The sequence below is a fragment of the Eschrichtius robustus genome, chromosome 5, assembly GCF_028021215.1.
Source record: "Eschrichtius robustus isolate mEscRob2 chromosome 5, mEscRob2.pri, whole genome shotgun sequence".
NCBI lineage: Eukaryota > Metazoa > Chordata > Mammalia > Artiodactyla > Eschrichtiidae > Eschrichtius > Eschrichtius robustus.
Genome location: NC_090828.1, coordinates 140,454,187 through 140,480,669, shown reverse-complemented (window position 1 = coordinate 140,480,669; position 26,483 = coordinate 140,454,187). Strand labels below are relative to the sequence as shown.

The window sequence follows — 26,483 nt, the reverse complement described above, 5'->3', positions numbered from 1 at the left end:
TTGTGCCAGCCTTAATACTGTCCAGTTCCATAACTTTTCATCACCCCAAATGCAAACCCATATCCATTTAGCAGTGACTCCTGATTTCCCACTCCCCCAGCTGTTGGCAGCAACAAGTCTGCTTTCTGTCTCTATGGACTTGCTCCTTCTGGATGTTTCATACAAATGAAATCATACAATTTTAACCTTTTGTATCTGGCTTATTTCGTTTAGCATGTATTGGTACTTCATTTCTTTTTAAGGCTAAAAAATATTATATGAATATACTGTGTTTTATTTATCCATTCATCCATTGATGGACATTGGCTTGTATCTGTATTTTGGCCAGGGTGAGTTGTGCTCCTAGGAACATTTGTGTACAAGTTTTTGTTTGCACACCTGTTACCAGTCCTTCTGTCGTGTACTTAGTGGAATTGCAGGGTCATATGGTAATCCTATGTTCAGCTTGCTCAGGAACTGTCAAACTATTCCACAGCACTATACCATTTTACATTCCCACAGCAATGGGCCAGGAGTTTCAGTTTCTCCGTGTCCTTGCCAACACTAGTTATTTTCTGATTTTTTTTTTTTTTTTTTTTGAATTAAGGCTACCCTAGTTGGCGTGAAGTGGTGTTTCATTGTGGTTTGTTTTACACTTCACTAATATTGAATGATGTTGAGCCTTTTTACCTGTGCTTGTGCTCATTGTATATCTAGGAGAAACGTCTGTTCACATCCTTTGCCCATTTAAAAATTGGGTTGTTTGTGTTTGGGCCCTTTACATATTCTGGATACTAGACTGTTATGTGATTTGAAGACTTTTTTTTCCCACTCTGGGTTTTGTTTTACTTTGGTGCACAGAAATTTCAAAATTTGATTAAGTCTAATTTATCTGTTATTCTTTTGTTGCTTGTGCTTTTGATGTCATGTTTAAGAAATCATTGCCAAATCCAAGGTCAAGAGGATTACCCATTATGTTTTCTTCCTTAAGTCTTATATTTAGATCTTTGATCCATTTTAAGGTAGTTTTTTAATATGGTGTGGGGTAAGGGTTCACTTTATTTCTTTTGGTTATCCAGTTGTTCCAGTATCATTTGCTGGAAAGACTCTTCTTTTCTCAAGTTCTTAGCACCCTTGTCAAAAATCATCGGACTATAGATATTTAAGTTTATTTCTAGACTCTCAGTTCTGTTCTGTTGGTCTCTGTGTCTGTCATTACACCAGTCCCACACTGTTTTGAACACTGTAGCTTTGTGGTAAGTTTTGAAATCAATAAGTAAGTCCTTCAACTTTGTTTTTCTTTCTCAAAATTATTTTGGGTCCCTTGCATTTCCATATGACTTTCAGGTCTGGCTTTCCCATGTCTGCAAAAGAGGCCGTTGGGTTTTCTAGGGATTGTATTGAATCTGTAGATCCTGTTGGGGAGTACTGCCATCTTCACAATATTAAGTCTTTCATTCCATAAATATGAGATAGCTTTATATTTATTTAGGTCTTCTTTCATTTCTTTGAGCAGTATTTTATAGTTTTATTGTTATCAGGGTATTGCTGGCCTAGAGTGAGTTAGGAAGTAGTTGCCTCCTATTCTGTCTTTGAAAGGGTTAGAGAATTGGTGTTAATTCTTCCTTAAGTGTTTGGTAGAATTCACCAGTTAAGCCATTTGGCCCTGGGTTTTTGTTGTTGTTGAGAGTTTTTTGGTTACTGATTCAATCTCTTCACTTGTTTTAGGTCTATTCACATTTTCTGTTTGTTCTTGAGGCAGTTAATTTCTATGCTTTTAGGAATTTATCCATTTCATCTAGGTTAGCTAATTTATTGGTGTACAGTTGTTCATAGTGTGGTCATAATTCTTTTTATTTCTATAGGATCAGTAGCAATGTCCCCACTTTTTCTTTCTGGTTTTAGTGATTTGCATCTTCTCTTTTTTTTTTTTTTTAGTTAATCTGCCTAAAAGTTTGCCAATTTTGTTGACATTTTTCAAAAAAACAACTTTTGGTTTTGTTGATTCTGTTGTTTTTCTATTTTCTATTTATCTCTGCTCTAATCTTTATTATTTCCTTCTTTCTGCTAACTTTGGGTTTACTTTGTTCTTGTTTTTCCAGTTCCTCCAGGTGTAGTTAAGTTATTGATTTGAGATCTTCTTTTTTTACTGTGTGCATTTATAGATTTAAATTTCTCCCTTAGCACTGATTTTGCTGCATCTCATACGCTTTGGTATGTTGTGTTTTTGTTTTCATTTGTCTCAAAGTATTAATTTCTCTTGTGATTTTTGTTTCTTTGGTTGGTTGTTTAAGTGTGTGTTATTTAATTTCCACATATTTGTGAATTTTCCAGTTTTCCTTCTGTTGTTAATTCCTAGTTTCATTCCATTGTGGTCTGAGAAGATAATTTATACGATTTTACTTATTTCAATTTATTGAGACTTGTTTTGTGGCCTAACATACTGTTTCTCCTGGAGGGTGTTGTTCTCTGTGTCCTTGAGAAGAGTGTGTCTCCTGCTCTTTTTGTGTAGAATGTCTCTACATGTCTGTTAGATCTGATTGGTTTATAATGTTGTTCTTTGCCTGAAATTTTGAGATACTGCAGGGCCAGTATTGCAAGTCCAAATGAAAGAGCAAGGCTTTCCTGAGCTCTTTGATTTTGTCAGTCTTTGTGCCCACATGACCCATTCAGAAATACGCGCCATACTGTCAGTCAACATCTGATTTCTGCAGATCTCATTAGCAACTAAAAATTGTTTTTAAAAATCTTGAAAGTGTATTTCCATCTAGAAATTGCCTTTCTTTTTCCGTTGTCTCCCTTTTTTCCAGAGACTCCAGTAGGTAAAAGTCATAGCACAAATCATTAATTATGGGGGCTTCCTCTGTTAACAGTACTCAGGAGTTTAAATTCCAATCTGCCTACTGGCTGCAAAAAGCCAGGGAGTTGTGTCCAATGAATACATATCTATCTTTGTTGCTTTCTCTGATCAAGGTGATTTCTCTTTCATACAAGAAATTATGAGCATATGTTTTATATTAATTTTTATGTATACATCTACATACAATAGCCACAAAATACAAAGCCACTTAGAAAAAGATTCTCCTTTTTTTCTTATTGCAAAATGTAAAAAGCAGCAAATTCAGCATTTACAGGGTTAACATTATAGCTGCCAAGGGAGATCCCAGATGGAATGCAACCCCTGCCCCTTCTGGGGCCTCACAGAGGCACTGCCAGGCTGAAGAAAAGACTATTTTCCCTCCAGTTTATCTAAAGCTTTTACTCCAGACCTGGGGATTGAATAACCTTTTTTTCTCCCTCTTGGAGGAGAGTGGAACACAAACTTTACATTTTTGACCCAGCCAAGCCCATCTTTGGGAATGTTTGGGGCACTTTTTCCTCTTACCTGGAGACAGAACAAAGACCACAGGGTTACCAGGGATGTGCTTTCCCCTCCCTCAGTCCAGCAAGCTGGCTCCTGGGGTTGAATTTACTGTTTTCAAATACATTGGTAAATTTTATTTCTCACAGCTGACAGGTCAGCTTCTGTTTTATACTGTGGGTGGTTCCATGGCCACCAGGGACCAAATATTCATCATGTCCCATCCCTTCATTCTTCCTGGTACCGAACAATGCTTTTCCAATATCTCAGTTACTCAGGTGTTGTTCTAGAGAATCCCGTTGCTGTCTCCCTGTGTCAGGGTCCCCAAGACCACCCCCAGTTTTAATGATTTGCTAGCAGGCCTCACAAGACTCCAGATATAGTCATACTTAGGGCTAAAGTTTATTACAGAGAAAGAATAGAAAGCAAAATCAACGATGGCATATGGGCAAAGTCTGGGAGAAACTAGACACAAGTCCTCTCCCAGTGGAGACCCACAGGGTGCACTTAGTTCCTCCAGCAAAGAGCTGTGACCACACATGTGAAGTGTTGTCTTCACGTGCAAAGTGTGGAGACTCGTGCCGTGGAGACTCATGCCCTGTGCTTTCACTGGGGCAGGTCATGCAGGCATCTCTGCCTGGCACTTGAGTAAGTTTCAGGCCCCCCAGAAGGAAGCAGGTTTCAGCAGAGACCATGTTGTTTGTGCAAACAGTTTAGGCACAGGGATGCATTCTTGGCAGTTAGGGGATGGTGGGAGCCCTCACGAAATCCAGGTTCCCAGAGGCCAGCTGGTGGCCAGCTTGCAACAGGCTTTCTAGGGACAGCAGTATCAGGCCTGCTCTGTCACCTCTTTTCATTACAGTACCGTAATTAAAGTTTGTTAATTTCTCACACTGTTAAACATTTAGGTGGTTATTTTTTGTTTTTCTGTTCTAATAAAAACATGAGTGATGAGTGTCTCTCTAATAACTTAAAATCATTTTGTTCTTTGGAGTGGGGCATAACTCCTAGAGATAGAGTAAATGTCTTTCCTGAGAATTTTTATATCTTTTACATCTTCTGATACATATTTATGTATTTTGTCCTCCACTTCCCTTTTTAAAAATTTTAGTTCTCATCAGTAAATTTTTCATGGTATTTGTTGTATAGGTAAAAAAATATACTATGGATTCTTTAAAATTATTATCTTCATTAATACGTAATATTTTTTAAAAAACGTATATCAAGATTAGGAAATTGTAACTACTTATTGGCTCATCTGCTGTTTTTGATGCTCTGATAGGCCCTAGTTGTGATAATGTTGAAGAAGATATGAACTCTTCCGCCCGAGGAGCTTCTGCCACAGTTTTGGAAGAGACGCGGAAAGAAACAGCCCCGGTACAGCTCCCAGTTTCAGGGCCAGAGCTGGCCGCCATGATGAAGATTGGAACCAGGGTCATGAGAGGCGTGGACTGGAAATGGGGTGATCAGGTGCTTAGAGATTTGACTTAAACACGTTGGCCATACGTTAGTCACCTTCTGCACACCCTGACTTGCATGCTGTGAGTAGGTGGAAACTAGAATAAATACCTCCCTCCCTCAAGGACACGTGTGATTGACAGGTGATGTAGTTGCTGATTTCCGGGCAGGTGAATAGAATCTCAAAACCAGTAGAGAGTAGCAGCGGCCTGCTGTAGGGCCCTTGAACAGGATCAAGTCTATGAGGAGTGGCGACTCTTTTCAGGAAACTCCTGGCATAGGCTCGACTTGAGGTGCAGCCCAGAACAAGCGTGAGAGGGAGCAGGAGAGAGTAATCCTCATCTGAATAATCGTGTCATGAAAGCTCTGACACTGCCTCTGTGAGCTCACGGCCGTGTGCCGGTAAGGTGTCCTGACCCAGTGGCTACAGGCGCCTGCTTGGGTGGTGCGCACCTCTCCGCTTCTCCCCCAGCACTTTGCTCCTGTGTCTCCGTCAGGTCGCCCCAAGTAGAGGTCAGGGGCTGGGCTCTGCGCCGGTACTGGAGCCACTAGCTAAGGACAGCGCTCGCCCTTCTGTGACGTGGAGCGTTCTTGTCGTGCCCAGGTTTTCTCAGCCTCACTCTTAAGCACATGCCTCCTGAGAATCAGCTCAGAAATCAGAGTGACCGGAACAGGTAGCAGCATCTCCTCGTAGAAATGAGAGGTAGAGGTTCACTCTAAGATCCGGGGGGAAACTGAAGAACGAGAGGCAACGCGGGGATACTGGTGCTTGTTGGAGGTTCCTGACCTCGTGAAGCCCCAGGAGGGGTTGAGGGGGCCAAGGAGCAGGGTGGCAGGACCAGGCTGGAAAGTCCGGTCTCTGCATGGGCTTAGAGAGCATGCTAATTGAGGTGGTACTTTTCCCGCTCACCTCTTTGGTGAAGGAGTGCGAGCAGGTTAGTCCTGGTGTTCACTTTACAGTGGTGATGTGAGCTGGGCTTGTAGGTGGGTTTGGAGCCCCCTGTGGACTCGAGGGCCGTGTCCAGTGCTGCAGCCACCCTTACAGGCAGTGTTCCTGTGACAGACAGGCCCGCACACTTTTAACCAGTCTTTGCTTTGGCTTCCTCAGGACGGACCTCCTCCTGGCCTCGGCCGCGTGATCGGTGAACTTGGAGAGGATGGCTGGATCAGGGTCCAGTGGGACACAGGCAGCACCAACTCTTACAGGATGGGGAAGGAGGGGAAGTACGACCTGAAGTTGGCGGAGCTTCCGGCCTCTACACAGCCCTCGGCAGACGACTCGGACACGGAGGACGACTCCGGTGGGTGCCCGGGGGACCTGGCAAGCTGTGTGTTGGCTGCCCGTCCTTTCGTCTGGGAGTGAGAGAGGCGCTCTGTAGGTCAGGCTTTTCCTGAAGGTCTGGTTGAAACAGGCCCCAGGTGATTCTGAGGGACTTGACTCCCCAGTTCGCCTTGGAGATGGTGGCTAGGGGCGGGGTGAGGCAGTGGGGGGCTTGCTGTGTCCTCTCCTCTGGTGGGCCTCCTGGTGTCCCTGAGCCTGTTCCTGGAGTAGCGGACATTGCCTCACCGTGCCCTGAGCATGTGTTCTTCCGTCTCTCACCTTACCCCCCGAGGCCCTTCCCTCAGAATGTGGCACGTAATGTGGAGTTAGTCAGTACTTTACTGCCTTAGAGAAAGTGAGGGTGAGAACTTAGAGTGACCTCAGAAAGTTAACCCTGTAAGGAGAGGTAAGGCTGTGGGAGGAGGGCTTCATGACAGTTTTTGAGACGCGTCTGAAAGACCCTGGGATGCTGATCTTGGTGAGACTGTCTAGGAGGCTGGCACTGATTCTTGGGGCTCAGGTGTCTGCTGTATGCGTCGCATGGCAGGCTCCCAAGGTCACGCTTATGGTTAGGAGAGGAGACCCAGGAGGCTGAGCTAGCTAGAGAAGGGGTGGCGTGGAAGGTGGCAGAGGCTGTGTCCTGTGCCCACCGCACGTGCAGGCTGCTCCGTGCGTGTCAGATGTGAACGGGTGACCCCTGTCTTGGGCGTGTTAGGAGGAGCGTGCGGGAAGCTGTGTGGCCCTGCCTAGGTAGCTGGTGCTGCTTTGTTATCACTGTATCCGGCAGTGTCCAGGCCAGGTGTCCCTCCTCCCGGCTCTCTGCCTGGGGGCTTCGCTTGTGAAGTTGGGCCCTGAGCAGGGCAGGCCAGGTGACGGCGAGGTGGCCCAGTCATGTCTCCCTCATCCAGACACCGATGGCCTGGACGTGTGAGCACGGGCTCCACCTCCTTGGAGGCGGCCACCTCATCTTCGTCGGGGCATACATAGCCAACTCATCAGCAGCCAGCTTTTGACATTTGATAAGTTGGATCCTTGAAATCGTTTTAGTGCTTCTGAGCTGTATGCTGAGACTGCTTTAAAAAACTCAACTGTAATTTAAAAGGCTTGTTTCCTTTGAGTAAGGTGGGGCCAGAGCTGATTAGGGTGAGCGTTTGTGCATCCTGAATTCCATCTTTAATTGCAAAGAGCTGCTTCCCTTTCCACAGTAAGAAAAGAAGAATGTGATATTAAATCCCTTAAGTTACATGCAGGGACATTTTCCCGTTTATTTGGGAGTATAGTTCCTTATTTTGATTCTTTTTTTCAGAAGCTGAACAAATTGAAAGGAACATTCACCCCACTGCGGTGATGCTTACCAGCACTGTTAATTTACTGCAGACTCTCTGTCTTTCCGCTGGAGTCCATGCTGAAGTTATGCAGAGCGAAGCCGTCAAGACTCTGTGTGGGCTGCTGCGAATGTTGGTGGAGAGTGGGACGACAGACAAGACATGTATGCAGTGGACAGTTGTGGGCCACAGAGTCAGAAGTGGGCTGTGGATTTGTCATGTGTTTGTGTGTGTGTGTGCATGTGGGGGAGCGTGGGTGTGTGTGTCAGTGTCATAGGGCTGCTGCTGTAACGAATTACCACAAACACGGTGTATTAGTTTGCTTGAGCTGACACATCAAAGTACCACAGTCTAGCAGCCTCAATAACAGAAATTTATTTCTTCACAGTTCTGGAGGCTAGAAGTTCAAGATCAAGGTGTCAGCCGGGCAGGTTCCTTCTGAGGACCGTGAGGGCAGGAAGGATCTGTTCCAGGCCTCTCCCCTGACTTCTGATGGTTTGCTGGCAGTCTTTGGCATTCCCTGGCTTGTAGATCTCTGCCCTCATCTTCACATGGCATTCTCCCTGTGTGTGTCTGTCTCCGAATTTCCCCTTTTTATAAGGACGTCAGTTACATCGGATTAAGGACTCACCCTAATCTAGTTTAGCCTCATCTAAACTAATCACATCTGCCATGGCCCTGTTTCCAAATAAGGTCCCATTCTGAGGTAGTAGGGGTTAGGACTGAACACAGTTCAACCCTGAACAGTGGGTTAGAACAACAACTGCCTTCTGTCAGAATTCTGGATACCAGAAGTCCAAAATCCAGGTGCCGTCAGGCCTGTGCTCCCTCTGAACACTCTAGGGGAGGGCCCCTCGATTTCTCTTTGATCTTTGGTAGCTCCAGTGTTCCTTGGCTTGTGGCCACGTCATTCCAGTTTCTGTCTCATCTTCACTTGGATGCCTCCTCTGTTCTTTTCTGCCTCTTATAAGGGCTTTCATTGGATTTGGGGTTCACCCTAATCCAGTATAATGTCATCTCAATCCTTACCTTACTTACATCTGTGAAGAGTTTATATCCAAATAAGGTCACGTCTGAGGTTCTGGGTGAACATGAATTTTGGGGGATACAATGCAACCTACAAAAGTGTTTTCACTATGTGAATGTGAGTATGTGTAAGCGTGGGAGAAGTTGAGGAAGTGAGTGGAGCAAACGTGTGTGTGTGTGTACGTGTGCAGGTTTGAGTGCATGTGTGTGTGTACACGTGAGTGTGAGTTTGAGTGAGACTGAGTGTGGGTGTGGATGTGTGTAACTGGGTATGTGTGAGTGATTGTGAGTGGCTGTGAGAGTGCGTACCTGAGACGTGCTGGGGTGCGAGTGCCTGTGCATGTGTGTGGGTGAGTGTGACTGAGTATGGGAGAGAGCATGTCTGAAGGGTGGTGTCCCTGGAAGCCTGGAGAGCAGGAGGGCCGGGCCGTGGGAGCTGGGGAAGGGGAGCTGGTCCGGGATCTGAGCAGGTCACGTGGCGTGACCCCACCTCAGGGCCTCTGCCAGCCAGGAGGGCTCGGAAGCCCCAGGTGTCCACTAGTGGAGACCCCGGGAGGAGCAGATAGGGTCATGCTCTCGGCAGAGCCAAACCGGGTAAACTAAATCCTGTGAAAACCTCTTATTCTCATTCTACTATCGTTGCCTTCTTAAACTTGGATTGGAAATTTATGATGCAGATCGAATATAAACAGGCTCATGGGGGACATTCAAAACATGTGAGATTTACAAACTGTACCAGATGCCCTCCCACAGATAACTGCTATTGAATTGTGAATTGTTTTCCTACTGCTTAGAGACAGTAAGTAGATGAAATTCCTTAGCGAGTTTGAGTTAACTCCATGCACCTCAGAGATTTTTAAAATGTAAAGTGTTCCTTGAGCTAAGTCGCAGGTCCTCCTGTTCCTCTCACTCAGGGTAATTGAAACTGTGATATACGTGTAAAGGAGCTTATTATTGCGCATAACGTGGTGCAGCTAGGTAAAAGTTGCGCCGGGCATGCACTCCTGGAAACGGGGTGCCAGCTGGTCTGTCTTGCCCTGGCAGCCTCCCCCGGCAGGCGGGTGCGCCGGGAGCAGCACCGGAGCTGGTGCACCCTGGGCTTCGTGCGCAGCATCGCCCTCACGCCGCACATGTGCGCCGCCCTCAGCTCGCCGCCCTGGATCGCGCTGCTCACGACGGTCGTGGAGGGACACGCGCCGTTCACCGCCGCCTCGCTGCAGCGGCAGGTAACTGTGCTGCCAGACTGGCCCCCGCTCAGCGTGAGTTCGGGGACTGTGGGAGCCCCATCAGAGCTGGCATCGAGCTGGCCATCGTCATTAGGTGCCCGAGGGCAGAAGAGAACTAGAACTAACACAGTGGATTTTCTAGAGTTCAGAGGCTGAGGATATCGATTATTTTAAATTGATTCGGTTGTTAGACCTTAGTTGACTTGCTTTCCTGTGAAGTGATAAATCCTACCAGCTGCTCTGATCTGCTTCACAGGAGTTGTGGTATAATTGTCTTGAGAAGAATTAAACTAAAAGGAATTATTCTTTAATTAAATGAATGTCTGCATGTGTAATGTAGCTTATTTTTTAACCTCTGATAATCCATATCCCTAGTCAAGTTGGATGTAATTATCTTGCTGTAAAATAATGAATATTAGAATTTTCACATGATTAATTGTGTTACGGGAACAAAAACTAAAGTAGAATCTCCTAATCTGTCAGACGGTGGCTTTCTTTAATGCTCGCTGTTTTCAACTGCCTTTACCAGATCTTAGCTGTACATTTACTGCAAGCGGTACTTCCGTCGTGGGACAAGACGGAAAGGGCAAGGGACATGGAGTGCCTTGTGGAGAAGCTGTTTGGCTTCCTGGGGCGCTTGCTCACCACCTGCTCTTCAGATGTCCCGCTGCTCAGAGGTGGGCGGCTCTCCTCCTTACCGGGGTCCCGGGTAAGCGAGCGGCGCCACGAGGCCCTCCTTCACGTGTCTCCCGCAGAATCCACGCTGAGGAGGCGGAGGGCCCGGCCGCAGGCCTCCCTGACTGCCACGCACAGCAGCACGTTGGCGGAGGAGGCGGTGGCGCTGCTCCGCACCCTGCACTCCCTGGGCCAGTGGAACGGACTCATCAACAAGTACATCAACTCGCAGCTGCGCTCCGTCGCCGCCGGCTGCGCGGGGAAGCCGGCGGAGGGGGTGGGTGCCGCGCCGCCTTTCACAGCGGCTAGTTTTTCTCTGTAGAATGCTGATTCAGCTTTCAGATTACCTTTTTAAATGCTGTGTATTTTGTTCAAGGATGTATTTTAGAATACTTTTTACTGGAAAAAATTATTGAGGAAACTAACGTAAAAGTGAATTCGGCTTAATTGCAAGCGTGTAGGAGACAGGCAGCCCTTGGGCTCTCGTCTACAAGCTTGCTGTCTGTCTGCATTAGGCTCTGTTAGAGGACTACTTTCCTGACTCTGAGGCCCCTGAGGTGGGGGGCCTCATGGCAGTCCTGGCTGTGATTGGAGGCATTGACGGTCGGTTGCGACTAGGGGGACAAGTCACGCATGATGAGTTTGGAGAAGGCACCGTGACTCGCATCACCCCGAAGGGCAAGATCACCGTGCAGTTCTCCGACATGCGGACGTGTCGCGTTTGCCCACTGAATCAGCTGAAGCCAGTAGGTGAACTTGTGTTCGGGTTACTAGGTAATGAGGCAAAGGGGTTTCATACTAGACCTGGGAAGAACTTGATTCTTGTAGTCTAGGTTGGCCTTCTAGGAAGCTACCCACCTTAAGGAAAACCATCTATCTTTCTTCCTTTGATTAGCAGGGCCTATCTCACAGGGCTGTATACGGATTAGTAGTTCGTGTGTCTTATTTTAAGCCTCAAAAGACATGAAGGGGCATTAGCAATTTAGAGGGTCCTGTGTAAGTATAAGTTAGTTTTATTTATTTCAAAATGTGAATTTATGAAATTTATTTTTTATTGAACGACTCAACTTTCAAAAAAACCTTAAAAATGACTCCTTTAAAAAAAATGATCTTTCTTCATGAGTGTGACATGACATATGTAGCAGCTACTGTCCTCTTAAATCTGTGAATTAGGGATCCATAGGGAAAGTGAGTGGTTTATATTACTTTGATGTGACCTAAGTGCAATTTGCCTATATCTTTCAATAAAATACTGTTTTTGATTATTATAGGAATATATGCATGTTGTAGAAAATTTGAAATGTATAGAAAATACCTAAGAAGTTAATAACTACCACCATGATGTAATTATTGTTTAACAAGTCGGTAAAGAAAAAATTAATTTAGGTTATATGTACTATACATGTAAGCCTTTATCTTGCCTTCAGGGTCATCTTTTTAAAATTATTTTCAGATCTAGAAAGACTTACGAATATGTGTGTTGCTTCAGAATTACGACTCATAGTGATGATAACTTTGAGAACATTCCTTTGTCCTTCTCGTTGGACACACTTTGAAGGTTTCTGTGCTCCCTCTCCAGCTCCCTGCTGTGGCGTTCAGCGTCACCAACTTGCCCTTCACAGAGCCCATGCTCTCGGTCTGGGCTCAGCTGGTGAACCTTGCTGGAAGCAAATTGGAAAAACACAAAATAAAGAAGTCACCTAAACAGGGTTTTGCAGGTCAGTACATGCCTTTCATGATGAAACAGCTACAGTCTTAACTATTGTTGTTTGGACAGTGTTTGTTGTTCTGTCAGAGCAAGTTCTGTCACTGCTGAAGTCTTTGGGTTCAGATGGATTGCCATCGGTTGAGTGACGATGGGTGTGGAGATGAGAGTAGGTGATGCAAAGAATGGTGCCATGGCGGGGGTGGCACCTGAAGAACCCCAGGCCTCCCCACCTCCCGGTGCCAGTGTTCTTCTGCGCACACTTTTTGAAGACGAGTCTGTGTTCTTTCCCCCTCCCCATTTGCCCCCTGGCCTCATCACAGCCATACCCAGCAGGGCCTGTGTGTTTGGACCTGCCTCGCTTGGTGTCTGGACGCCGGCCACCCGTCGAAGACCAAGGCCACTCGTGCTTGAACTCTTCCTCTTCCACTGCTCTCTTGACTTTCCTTACATTGCCGCTCACACATTCTTTGAGAGTTCTTCTCCCTGACCATTCTTTGCACATTGGAAATCCTTGTGGTTTCATCCATAACTTCTTGATCTTTCTGCCCACTCTTCTTGAGTTTTCTCACCCATTTCTCCCCATTCCTGTAGTTGCTGCTGCAGCGTTTATGATGGTAAACACCTTTAACTCTGGATCTCCAGTTCACATCTCTGGCTAGAGGGCCAGGTGCATGTAAACCACAGCATGTCAACAATTCAACTGACTTCGTCCCTTAGCCAGTGTTTTCCTGTCACAGTGAATAAACCTGTCTGCCAGGTATTCGAGCTTGGTGCCCCAGTGGCACCTCTGGCTCTTCCTGTGCCCTTCCATCCCACATTCCCACGTCCCCATGCTGCCTTCCATGGCCTCCAGCATGCCCTGCTTCGGAACGCTGCTGCTGTGACTGTAATCTGGCTCTCCTTGTGGTCTGCCTACCATCCTTGTGGTGGCTTCCCCAGTCTGTTCCTCAGTCCGCCCATGGACATTACTGCAGTTATTTGTTTAGATAAGATTCTGTAGGGTGCGATGATTTTGGTGAGTTAGAGAACTGTATGCTGTGAGTGTCTGACAAAAGTGTCTCATAGGCGTCTTGGGAAGACAAGGTGAAAGTATTTTATTTGTGATGTAGGTATCTGGTTGAAATTTCAGCAATTTGGGAAATACTTGATTATGCTGGCAATAGCTAACATGGTTCTAACTGTGTTAAACCGTCTAATACTCGCCCCATCCCGAGGTAATGCATGGGGAGCGGGAAAGGGAGAAGACCTGGGGGAGGTAGAGGACGCTTACCCACACGGTACTGGGAAAGGCAAGTCCTACATTACGGACAGGCTTTGACGTGGTCAGCTGAGTCCCTCAGGGCAGTGCCTTCCTCAAGGCTGTACAGCTGCTGAGGGGGAGAGCCCAAGTAGCGTGTTCCATTCCTGCTGAGTCCTTTTTTTTTCCCCACAGGGCAAGTAGACTTGGACCTGCTGAGGTGCCAGCAGCTAAAGCTGTACATTCTGAAGGCGGGCCGTGCTCTGCTTTCCCACCAGGACCAGCTCAGGCAGATCTTGTCTCAGCCAGCTGTTCAGGAGGCCGCAGCTGCTCATACAGGTATCTTTTTAAGGAGCCCTTTTGAATCTGTCAGAAAGGCAGATACTCCAGTAGGAAACAGGCAAGGGACATGAACAGGCAGTGCATAAAAGGGGAGGTACAGATGGCTTCTACATGTACAAGGAAGATGTGCAACCTGGCTAGTAATTGATGAAAAGTGATAGGCAAAGCCGGAGGGGATTTGGTGGGGAGGGAGGGAAAACAGTGCTCTACTGCCTCACTATTTAAAGTGCGGCCCAAGGACCAGTAGCATTGATGGCACATGGGAACATGTAGAAATGTGGACTCTCAGGCCACACCCCAGAGCTAAGAAATCAGGATCTGCGTTTTTAACAAGGCCCTAAGGTGGTTCATATGCACGTAAAGTGGCACTGCTCTAACACTTTGCCAGTGGGAATTTAAGTTGGTACAACCATTTAATGGGCATTTGAGGAAATGTTAGACTTCAGAATGCACACACACACACATATCTGTATCTACTGTATATCCAATGATTAGCAAGTCATCTTGTGGGAATTTATCACATGAGAAGGCATGGAGATACGTGTTTACAGACGCTCATCATGGCTTTTTTGTTGGTATTGTTTTTGTGATGGAAACTGGAGATACCTAAATGCCCATTATTAAGGTGGGGTACCCATGCAGTGGAATACCATGGCGCCATTCACAATGATGATATATATGTATATGTTAATGCCATGGAAACTTGAAAATGATAAACAAAAAAGCTCATTGCTATGTATATCAGTTTGTAGATTTGCCATAGATTCATTTGCTTACCAAAATAGTGACCGTAGAATTTCAGCTGACTTTATGTTCTGTGTACTCTTCTATATTACCTCAATTTTCTGGAATGAGTTCCTATCACTTTGAATAGAAAAAAAAAACAAAGCTATGAAATATTTTTTGATTACCTATTATTGAGGGACATTGTGTTAAATATTATGGGGAGCAAGATAGTCCTTGTTTATGATTTTTTACTCTCTGGGGTGAGGGTGGGGATAGAAAATGGACGCAGATGGCTCTGTCCAAGGTACGGGCCTGTGTGCTGTAAGACATGTGAGCACAGGTTCACAGGCGTCTGGGGGATGCTGGCAGCAGAGGGCTGGGGAGAGCAGCCTTGGAAGTGTGTGGCAGACCCTGGGTGCAGGGTACTGAGGCGTCTCCGTCCCGCGGGAGGAGACGGTAGGAGCACAGGCATAAGCAGTAAGTATGTGGGTCCTGAGCTTTGTAAGGAGCTCAGCGTTTATCGAGGACTGTGGGGCTAAAGCTGGAGAGGTCAGTTGAAGTCATGTGATAGAGTGCCCTGACTACCAGAATGAGAGGTAAGGCTGACTGGGGAAGCTGTGGCAGCGCCTGTCATGACAAGGACTCATGTTGAGGAAGATAAATACATACGCTAGTGAGTTATAGGAGTATTTGAAACAGGGAGATCATGGAGATGGGGGCAATTGTGTCAAGTGATAAGGTGTCTTCCAGAGGAAGGCATGAAAAATGGAAAGAAGGTATCAGTAGACACTGTGATGGTGTAGTCTTTTCGATGATATCTTTTTGGAAAACTAGTGAAAAGTCAAAGATGGCTAATGTTTCAAGCTTGAGTTATAGGGAGAATAGGGAGGAGGGCTGTTGACAAAAATTAGAAAGTCCAGTGGAGCGTGGGGTGTTTCGTTTTGTTTCCTAGACTTAAGAGGGCATTATGAATTTAATTATAACATGCTGAGTATGAGGTAAATCTAATGAAAGTGCAGATTCATTCCGTACTAGACATTAGGGACCTTGAAGATAATCCACAGTGGTATTAGAAGATCAGGAACCAGAGCCCAGGGAATTGGATTGGCTGTTCTGTGGTCACCCCGATGAGGAGCTATGGCAGCACTGAATCGGGATTACCATCCCACGCTTGGGGCAGATCAAGGGCTCCAGATGGAGCCTGTCTAGCACAGGGCTTAAAAAATCCACCACAGCCACCTGTTTTACAAAGTTTTATGGGAACATAGCCGCACCTGCTTGTTTACGTGTCATCTCTGGCCGCTTTCACACTTCAGTGGCAGAGTTGAGTAGCTGTGACAGACCCTGTGGTCGGTAAGCCTAAACTGTTTACTCTCTGGCACTTCGAGGCGATTTACAACCTCTGGTCTAGAGGATTAGTTGAAATTGTAACCAAACCTGGCTATCAGTGGTCCCAGGGCAAACAAGAAGTGCCAGACACCTCACCCGAAGCTGCTCACATTACAACAAAAGACACCACCCTGACCACACGTCATGTTTGGAATTGGTGTCAGTTTATAGTCTGAACAAGGTTAACAGAAAAACCATTGCTAGAGATACAAACTTGGGAGTGTTCATAGAAGGGGTTTCTGGAGCAATGAGTGAGCACCAAGATGGAGAAGGTTAAGAACTGGACCAAGGGCAGGAATCTGGGAGGTAGCTTTGGTTGGCTCTAAAGACACAGACAGATGAACTAAAGAAGGACTGAGGCCAAAAAGCAGGGAGTGGAACAAGCCTTGAAGATTTTGGTTACCTGATGCTTGATGAGGTAGAAATCATACCTGGTTTAACATGCTCAATGCACTATCTTTTGTAGTAAGGAAATGTTTGCTGTTGAAAGTGCGGTGTCATCGATATTTTGTTTTGAAATTCAGATGACGGAGCAGCTGCATCCCCTGACCTTGGGGACATGTCTCCTGAAGGGCCACAACCCCCAATGATCCTCTTGCAGCAGTTGTTGGCCTCGGCCACCCAGCCATCTCCAGTGAAGGCCATATTTGACAAACAGGAGCTTGAGGTACAGTCAGTAGCCTTGGCAATTTTAATCCAGTGCATTAGATTGTGAACAACTTTTTTTCCTAGATGTGTATTTTCTTACGGATATAGTCTAATTTTAAATGATATGCCAAAATAATTCTTATGACTAGGTAGGTTTTAACCATGTTTGTCATAGAATATTACAATACTAGTTAGAGAATGAATGAGTTAAAGTTTACTCTTATTTAGAGTTTCCGTGAATTATCTGTAAAAATCAACTAGATTCAGCATTTGGGTTAATGCTCAAATATTCATGGAGGGATCTTTTTCCAGGAAATATTATTACTGAAAGAGCCCCATTAGACCTAGGAATATGGCACTTGCTCATTTGTTTCACTCACGCCAAAGCCTGTCTCGAGCATGCCTTGTTGCTGCCAGGCTCTCAGCCAACACCCTGTTTTGGAGCATGTGCACTGCACTGCATACTCAGGGGTGGGGCTGTGGGCATGTTCCCATAGAAGAGACTGACATCTGACCACGTCTAAGCATGGTGGGAACTTTCATGGCCCACCACGTGGAGGACTAGATATTTTAAAAAATACTTCTTGCTTTGTACTACATCAGAAATTCTGGACAAAATATCAAAGACAAAAACAAAACCTTGAGGGCTTCCCTGGTGGCGCGGTGGTTAAGAATCCGCCTGCCAATGCAGGGGACACGGGTTCGATCCCTGGTCTGGGAAGATCCCACATGCCGTGGAGCAACTAAGCCCGTGCGCCACAACTACTGAGCCTGCGCTCTAGAGCCCGTGAGCTGCAACTACTGAGTCCGCGTGCTGCAACTACTGAAGCCTGTGTGCCTAGAGCCCGTGCTCCGCAACAGGAGACGCCACTGCAATGAGAAGCCCACGTATCGCAACTGAGAGTAGCCCCTACTCACTGCAAGTAGAGAAATCCCGCGTGCAGCAGCGAAGACCCAGCACAGCCAAAAATAAATAAATAAATTAAAAAAACACACACACAAAAACCAAAACCTTGAGTGCTCAATTTGGCAGGCAGGCAATACCGTAGTAGAAATCTTCAGAGACTAAGACCCTGTGGGGAGCCAGGATCCAGAGTGAGCTAGGAAGCTGGTGGGGGGCAAAGGGAGAAGGCAGGAAATGTTGGGCATGGGGGCAGCAGGAGAGGCGGGTGCCGGGCCTTCTCCAAGTAGGCCTGAATGCCAGCTACTCCTTAGGTCTGAAAACTTGAGAAGGGAGATCAGGTGAAAGTTGCTGCAAGGCTGTGTTGCCAGTCACCTATCGGATAAAAACAGGACACTGAGCAATGAAGAGGGTGTTGGGCAGATGCACCCCAGAGCCACGCTGGGAGGTGCCCAGTGTCACGGGGAAAGATAAGACTCGGAGGAAACAAGGAGACCTGGAGTTGTCCTTTAAGAACCGGGAAGGGCTACTGTACCAGAGAGAGAGCTTCCATTGCTTTGCCGCCATTGATTCTGATGGAAATTCAGCTGACATTCTTATTGTTCTGTATGAAATGTCTTTCATTTCCTCTGGCTGCATTTAGGATTTTCTGTTTTTCTTTTTGTTTTCTGCAATTTGACTAAGTGTGCTTATGGTGTAGGTGGTTTTTCCCCCTTATACTCCTTGGGGTTTGCTTAAGTTACTTGTAGCTCTGACTTGATTTCCCCCCCCCCCCCCCCCCCCCCCGCCACCACCAAATTTGGATACTATTGACTATGATATTTTTTCCTGTCCCGCTCTCTTTTGTTCTTTTCTAAGATTATTGCTGTAGTTTGCTAGATTATTAGTGAGTTTCTGTTATTTTTAAGTCTCTTGGTTAAATGGCTTGGTTAACTGTACTGAACTGTTGTAAAGGTCAGGGTGTGCTGCTTTATTGGGTCTAATCTGCTGTAAGCCACCCAAGAAATTCTTTATTTTATATTTTCAGATCTCATATTTCCATTTGGTTCATATTTTATAGTTTTATCGTTCTTGACAGTTCCCATCTCTTCACCCTTTATATCTATCTTTTACTGTATATTTTAAAACATATATCTGATTGTTATGTTAAATTTCTTATTTGCTAATTCTATTGCCTAGGCCACTTGTTGGTCTGCTACCAGTGGCAGTTTTTCTTCTGATTATTGATTCTGCTTCTTTACATATCTGAAAAAAATTTATTGTATTCTGGATGTTTTGGATATTATGTCGTATGGGCTCTGGGTCTGTCACCTTCCTCTGGAGAATGAGGAATTTTATTTTTGTAGGTGGTTCAGTACCTGGTAGTTTTCCTCAGTCTAAGGAGGCCTGTTTCTCGACTTTTTGGTGATGATTTATTTTTGTTTGGCCCTTAGTCCTGGTTCCTGGTCTCTAATTCTGTGGGATTTAGAATCTCTTCTGAGGTTTCAGTGGAGACCTTTACATCTTGAGCAACGTGCTGAAACTTGGTTGGACTGGGATGTCACACCGTCTCCCTAGCACTGGGCCTTCCAGCAGTTTCTTTTGGCTGGGTTCTTGAGTCTCACGCACGCTCAGTTTTGCCGCCCGCCAGAGATTCGAGGGTAGACCGCATGTGCATTTTGTGGTTCTCCCTCACCTCTACTTGCTCTGGCAGGCCGCTGTCCAGTGACAGTGCCCCTGTTAGCGGCTTGCCTGTGGGCTTCCCTGTGGTCAAGGTTGCACCTGTTCCTGTTTTCTCCGGGACCTTCAAACAGTTTTTAAAAATATTTTGTCCAGAATTCATAATTATTATCACGGCAGAGGCTTAGTCCAGTTCCCTCTCCATTACCAGAACCAGAATCCCTAGTTCGATCTGGTTCTGAGTTGTAAGCTTTTAGGAAGCCTGTCACTTCCGAGTTATTTGGACTTCACAGCAAAACCCTAGGCTTTTGACACTTCCTAAGCACTGGAAGGCCCAACGGTGTCTTCTGTTTCCTCCGAATGCCTTCCACACGTGTTCAGTTAAAAAAAAAAAAAAAAAAAAAGCAAGTCTCAGTGCTGTGAGAACAACTGAAGAGAAGGGGCAGAGAGCTGCAAGTGGACCAGGGGGAGGGCTCCCTGTCTGGAGGCAGGCAGTTCCCAGCTGCAGGCCACGGTGATGCATGTATTCATTGATTCACTGCAATTTGTTACCCAGTACTTCTTTATTTCCCTCATTTTTTTTATACCGTGTTTAACCCCCAGAGTGGCTTTTCTGCCTTTGAATAGTTGGGAGTTGATTTGGTGGCACACGAGAGGGTCCTGTGCCATCTCTGACCTGCGCGCAGAGGGAAGAAAGCGGGAGGCTGTGGGCACTGACCTGTCATGGGGAAGGGTGGGGGTCCCTTTCTCCCGCCCCATCAGGCCTCTCACCTGTGTTCGCTCGCTCAGCGTTCGAGGCTGCTGTGAAGTTTCCTCAGTGGACATTGATAATTAGCTCATTTACTAGGTAGACTCTGTGTGTACTGAAGCAGGAGTTACTTGACCATTGAATCTTTCCTCTGCATTCAACTACGAAAGTTGTCTTTGTTGTTTTTAAACATGTTTTATCCATTCATTTAAAAATACACATGTAAGCCAGGGCTTTCTATAGTTTTGTACTGTAGTTCATAGTAGTGGTCTGTACTTTCCATTTCCCTGGACTTCTCAGTCCCCTGATTTAGAAACCCCCAAGCTCCGCTCTCATTTGCCCAGGCTGCCGCGTTGGCCGTGTGTCAGTGTCTGGCTGTGGAGTCTACTCACCCGTTGAGCCCTGTGTTTGAAGACTGCAGCTCCAGCGAGGCCACGACGCCTGTCCCTGTGCAGCGTGTTCGCCCAGTTAGAGCGAAGAAGCACAAGCAGTCTCCTGGTCCTGCTCTGCCTATTGTGGTTCAGCTCATGGAAATGGGGTTTCCTAGAAGGAACATCGAGTTTGCACTGAAGTCACTCACTGGCGCCTCTGGGAATGCTGCTGGCTTGCCAGGTACTGGGTTTTCCTTGTGGGTGTTGGACTTAATGTGCCCACCCATTTGTTTGTAGGCTTCCCGTGAAATGCTAACGTCAGAGGCCCCTCGGGAGGCAGGCGCTGTGGTCCTCACCGTGGTTGTGCTGTGTGTGCTTGCTCCTAGGCGTGGAAGCCTTGGTTGGGTGGCTGCTGGACCATGCTGACGTGCAGGTCACGGATCTCTCGGATGCAGACACGGGGTCTGAGGAGTGTTCAGACGAGGAGGTGGTGGAGGATGTGGATGACACGGCCTGTGCTGTGGTCAGTGCTCCCCTCATGCCCATCTGTCCTGAGCTCTGGATTCCTCTGCACCACTCCATGGGCCCCTCTGCGGTTCTGCTGGGCACGAGGCAAAGCTACGAAGTGCTGCCTGGGTTTTCTGTCTCTTAATTACTTTTAGCTTTAAGACAGACCCTTGTTCCAACATCTAATGATGTTGGGTAGCCATTAGAGAAGATCTTAATAAAAAATCATTATTTACAGGACACATTGACTTCTGATCTGAGCCAGTTGTTTTATGGGATTAATTTGGATATGGCTCAGAAATTTTCTATACTTTCAGCTTTTGAGATTTATTCTGCTTACAATCCTGTTGCTATTAGTCTCTTTTAAATGAAGAATTTTATAGTGAAAACATAGGATAATATTTTATACTTTCTTTTTTAATATTACAGATTTCACAAACTACTTTCTTTTTAAGTAGGTTTATCTGGTTCACCATTTAAAAAAATGTATTTGTCTTTTGTAGTCTACTGGTGCTGTTGTAACAGAGAGCCAGACGTATAAAAAGCGAGCTGATTTCCTGAGTAATGATGATTATGCTGTGTACGTGAGAGAGAATATTCAGGTGAGTAGTTGTCTTAGGCTGGAACTTTGTTTAGGTTTTCATTCAGCAAATGTCTGAGCATCTCAGAAAGCCAGAGAGGGAGGGTGCAGCACCCAGCAGGGGAGGCCACTGTGGCTGCAGCAGAGGACGGGGGAGCAGAAGATGAGCAAGGGGTGGGGGGGTACCAGAGCCAGAGAGCAAAAGGGGCTCGTCCACAGTGACGTGGCGCACAGCCCTGTGCTTCTCGGTGACCCCCATTTCGGACACTTTTACAATCTGTTTTTGCTTTTTAAAAAAAAATGTTATTCTCATTGCCATCTAATTTTAAACATTTAGTTATGCTCTTTATGTAGTCCTTTCTAACCTTAAATCCTTTCTTTTCCTGTTTTAATTCTTCTGTTCTAGTTAGTATACTTCTGGGAAAATCCCAGAAATCATCTCATTTCTCATGTAAATATGTCAACAATATGTATCGCTAATAGATAAAGGATTTTATTTTTAACATAACGACATTACTGTTACCTAGCATTGCCTAACAGAATAAACAATAATTCCTTACTATCATCTTATATCTAATGCTTGCTCAGATTTTCCCAATTTTCTCAAAAATGGCTTGTTATAGTCATTTTTTAAGAGTTGGATACGAACAAGATCACGCATCTCACATTTGGGTGATGTGTCTTTTTACCCTAGAACAGTTTCTCCCTCTTTTTTTCCTTTTCATGCCATTTATTTGTGGCTAAAATTACGTTGGCCCACATCTTCCTGCCTCTCCTCTGCACCTCCTGTAAAGTCAAAGTGAGGGCTGGAGGGTGAGTGGACTCAGGCTGCATCTTGGGAAAGAATGTATCGTACGGCCCAACATGCAGCATCACTTGTCGTCTGCGCCATCCGTTCTCTATTAAATTGTCCATCTTGGCGCTTCGGTAGCCATTAATGTCATTATCTAGACCCATCAAGAAGGGTCCCACAATAGTGATTTTCTAAATTTGTCATCCCTTCCAAATTTATTAGCTGGAGTTCTGTTCGTTGAAGAAAACTTTCTTATCAACTCTGGTTGATAAACTATAATATAGTTTGTATACACAGAAAAGGCAGAATAAATGGTTGTTTTTTGTTTGTTTGCTTGTGTTATCAGTTTTCATAGTGGTGAATTGGTGCCCTGGTACTTAAAAAGATGACCAAGAACCTTTATTTTGCTTATTATCATTATGATGAATTTATTGGCTGTTATGGATTTGATGTGTTTCAGCCATTTTCCTTTTGGTCAGGTTGTTCTTTTGAGGGACCCCGTTAATCTTTGATAGCTCCCTTGCTTGATGGCACGAGTTGATCCAAATTCATCTTGTATATTTCCTGCCCCAGACATCGAACCAGGCAGTTTTCTAAAGAGCCCTGGTTCCTTTTAGTGTAAAATGATTCTGAGAGCATGCTGGGGGGGGTAGAGGAAATTTTTCTTAGGACTAGAGTAATACTACTTACAATTGATCATTTTACCTGTATACTGGACTGGATTTTTAACTTAATTTTAGGTGGGAATGATGGTTAGATGCTGTCGAACATACGAAGAAGTGTGTGAAGGAGATGTGGGCAAAGTTATCAAGTTGGATAGAGATGGATTACATGACCTCAATGTGCAGTGTGACTGGCAGCAGAAAGGAGGCACCTACTGGGTTAGGTATATTCATGTGGAACTTATAGGTGAGAACATTCTTCATTAAGTTCTTTTGTCTTTCTTAGTTAGATTCAGAGTTCCCAGAAATGAATGCTAATTATAGTTCATTTTTTTAATTGGAATCTCTAGGCTATCCTCCACCAGGCTCCCCTTCTCACATCAAGATTGGTGATAAAGTTCGCGTCAAAGCCTCAGTTACCACACCGAAGTACAAGTGGGGATCTGTGACTCATCAGAGTGCGGGGGTTGTGAAAGGTAATGTTCCCCAGGCAAGAAAACTCCCAAGTGCCAGCTTTTCATCAGCTAATGTAACTTTTTATTTTTTCATTCAAGGGCAAGAAAAACAAGTGGAAAGCAAGCCTTATGACACATAAATAGTGTTGTTTTGCTTTTCAGTGCTCTGTAGACCAGGAGTACACCTGTTGTTGGACAGAGTCAGATGTATTAACTCACTGCAACTTGGGAGGATGCATACCCTGGAAAATGGGGTGTCTCCATAAGTGGGTGTAACAAAGACTCATGGGGTTTGCATTGTGTATTTTGGGAGGGGTTCAAGGAATGGGGTAATTCTAAGAATCTTAATGAAGATTATTTAGAAGGAAGAACAATGGACTCACAGTGAGGTTATGATGAGCAAGGAAGCAGAGCAGCCAGGATGGGTTTGTGCTTTGGATTAGATTGAATGTGACCAGATATGTTAAAGAGTAGTTCTGGTTTTATCTCAGTCTGTTACAGTGTCAGGGTGGCCTTGTCTAATGTTGGGGTTCTGTAAACTTGTTCTGTCCATCCTTCTGCCAAATGGCTAGCTTCCTCAGTGTTCTTCTCTCTTTTCTTAATGCTGTGTGAGAATTTAGGACTAAATTTAAGGAATGGATGTGTGCAAATGTTATGAGTTAGCAACTGGAAACACAAAATTCTCCTCAGCTTATATTTAATCTGATATTCTTGAGATTTCAGATCAAACACATGGCATAGTTTAAAAGGTATACTGTGTCCATTTTAACAATTGCATGAGAAATGATCCAAGTATATGTGTGGTTTTATTTTATCTTTAAACTCCCTCAGTGCTATTTTTCTTCGTTTTTTCTTTTTCTTTCTTTTTTTTTTTTTTAAAATATGTGCTGTGTTAGTTTTGTTTTTTTTTTTTTTTTAAACTTTTGGGTTTATTTATTTATTTATTTATTTATTTATTTATGGCTGTGTTGGGTCTTCGTTTCTGTGCGAGGGCTTTCTCTAGTTGCGGCAAGTGGGGGCCACTCTTCATCGCGGTGTGCCGCCCTCTCACTGTCGTGGCCCCTCTTGTTGCGGAGCACAGACTCCAGACGCGCAGGCTCAGTAAATTGTGGCTCACGGGCCTAGTTGCTCCGTGGCATGTGGGATCTTCCCAGACCAGGGCTCGAACCCGTGTCCCCTGCATTGGCAGGCAGATTCTCAACCACTGCGCCACCAGGGAAGCCCTCTTTGTTTTTTCTTGTTTCAGTCTTGTAGAAAACTCTTACTGTCAAACAGCTTAGATTAGAAGTGGCTGCAATGGTGGTACAGGAGTGTTAGTATTTCTTAGGTTACATAAGAACAAATAAGCTATTTAACATTTTACTTTAACAGTTTTCTTTACTTAAGAGATTCTTCAAAGTTTTACAAATCAAAACAAAGATAAATTTAAATAATAACTTGGTTTAGAAGTTAATGTTTGGAGTAGCTTTCACCAAAGGGCAATAGATGTCTAAACGTTATTAATGTAATTTTTATTCCCTAAGATAACTGAATGGAGTTTTTGCTTGGCGTAATGAAACAAACCTTCTTATTGCGGAAAATTTCAAACATATACAGAAGTAGAGAATATAGTATACTGAGCTTCTGTGTACCCATCACCTGGCTTCAACAGTTGGTGAACTCCTGGCCAAAGTTGTTCATCCATGATCCCCTCCCTCCGTTATTTTGAAGCTAATCCCTGATTGACATCATGTGTTAGTTCATCCATAAGTATCTTAGTATGTCTCTCTGAAAGAGAAGTACTCTTTGTAAAACAGAAATAACTATAATATAATATCCCATAGCTAGGTATAGATTTAATTTTAATTTTAGGTTTTTATTGGTGACAAAGATGTTCCAGACAATTTCTATTCTGTCCTAGCTTTCAGTGCCAATGGAAAAGATGTTATTGTCGACTTTCCTCAGCAGTCTCACTGGACTGGGCTGTTGTCAGAAATGGAGTTGGTACCTAGTATTCATCCTGGCGTTACGTGAGTTTTTATTTTTATATTGCTAGATTTGTTTGGGAGGGATGGTTTTCTTTGGAATTAAATTTAATAAATGACCTCAGCTTTTTCTTTTCAACTCAATGGCTATTTTAAAAACAGGTGTGATGGCTGTCAGATGTTTCCCATCAATGGATCTAGATTCAAATGCAGAAACTGTGATGACTTTGATTTTTGTGAAACTTGTTTCAAAACCAGAAAACACAACACCAGGCATACATTTGGCAGAATAAATGAACCAGGTATAGTAGACTGGTTATGTTCTCTTTCATCAGACTATGATTAATGAGATAATTATTGTGGAAACAAATGTACTTAACTTTGCTCTTTAAAGTTCATACTTATATGGTGAGCACTGTACTGTGTGCACAGCAGAACAGGAAAGATGGTCCTACCCACTTGATGAATTGCTGCTTTTTCTTCAAGCAATGAGTGGTCACTGGAGCTAGAATAACAGGGTTTGTTTGCTTGTATTTCCATAAAGAACGGTAAAAGGATCTCAAGAAACTAGTAAACGTTTCGTTGGATGGGATGTGGGATTGGAGAGACGGAGAGTGAGTCTTTTTATTTGTATATCTTTTAGTATATATTTTTTTATTATGGTAGAATATATACAACATAAAATTTGCCATTTTAATCACTCTTAAATGTACAATTAAGGGAATATTGCACACTGTCATCACTATCTATTTCAGAGACTTTTTCACCATTCCAAAATAGGAGTGTACCCAGTAAGCAATAATCCCCATTCTTCCCTCCCCCAACCCCTGGCAACCTCTAATCCACTTTCCATCTCTATGAATTTGACAACCCTAGGTACCTCATGCATAAGTGGAACCACACAAAATTTGTGTTTTTGTGTGTCTGACTTCTTTCACCTTGCATTAGGTTTCCAAGGTTCATCCATGTTGTAGCATGTGTCAGAACTTCATTTCATGGCTGAGTAGTAGTCCATTGTATGTATATACCACATTTTGCTTATCCAGTCATCTCTTAATGGACATTTGGGTTATTTATACCTTTCAGCTATTGTGAATAATGTTGCTGTGAACATTGATGTACAAATCTGTTTGAGTCCCAATTTTCAAAACTAGGAGTAGAATTGCAGGGTCATTAGGTAGTTCTTTAACTTTTTGAAGAACCGCCAAAATGTTTTCCATACTGGCTGCACCATTTTTCATTCCTACCAGCAGTGTTTTTGCTGTTCCAGTTTTTCCACATCCTTACCAACATTTGTTATTTTCTTCTTCTTTTTTAAAATTATAGCCATCCTAATGGGTGCAAAATAGTATCTTGTGATTTTGATTTGAGTTTCCCTAATGACAAATGACATTGAGCCACTTTTCATATGCTTTTTGCCAT

The 26,483-nt window shown here is 44.5% G+C and overlaps 1 protein-coding gene across 7 annotated transcripts in view; it reads left to right on the top strand.

The window, feature by feature from the left end:
- Window positions 1-26,483, top strand: part of HERC2 (HECT and RLD domain containing E3 ubiquitin protein ligase 2) — a 218,099-nt gene that overhangs the window by 101,038 nt on the left and 90,578 nt on the right. For 6 of the 7 annotated variants that reach the window (XM_068545354.1, XM_068545356.1, XM_068545353.1 and 3 more), the window contains 17 exons: window positions 4,623-4,810; window positions 5,907-6,099; window positions 7,426-7,608; window positions 9,515-9,696; window positions 10,226-10,373; window positions 10,452-10,648; window positions 10,887-11,117; window positions 11,951-12,089; window positions 13,512-13,655; window positions 16,298-16,440; window positions 20,074-20,341; window positions 20,487-20,623; window positions 21,111-21,209; window positions 22,721-22,889; window positions 22,993-23,118; window positions 24,998-25,106; window positions 25,224-25,363. In XM_068545354.1, the coding sequence (XP_068401455.1) occupies window positions 4,623-4,810; window positions 5,907-6,099; window positions 7,426-7,608; window positions 9,515-9,696; window positions 10,226-10,373; window positions 10,452-10,648; window positions 10,887-11,117; window positions 11,951-12,089; window positions 13,512-13,655; window positions 16,298-16,440; window positions 20,074-20,341; window positions 20,487-20,623; window positions 21,111-21,209; window positions 22,721-22,889; window positions 22,993-23,118; window positions 24,998-25,106; window positions 25,224-25,363 (2,796 nt within the window). The remainder of the gene's footprint in view (window positions 1-4,622; window positions 4,811-5,906; window positions 6,100-7,425; window positions 7,609-9,514; window positions 9,697-10,225; window positions 10,374-10,451; window positions 10,649-10,886; window positions 11,118-11,950; window positions 12,090-13,511; window positions 13,656-16,297; window positions 16,441-20,073; window positions 20,342-20,486; window positions 20,624-21,110; window positions 21,210-22,720; window positions 22,890-22,992; window positions 23,119-24,997; window positions 25,107-25,223; window positions 25,364-26,483) is intronic. The other variant, XM_068545352.1, reaches the window with a different exon arrangement.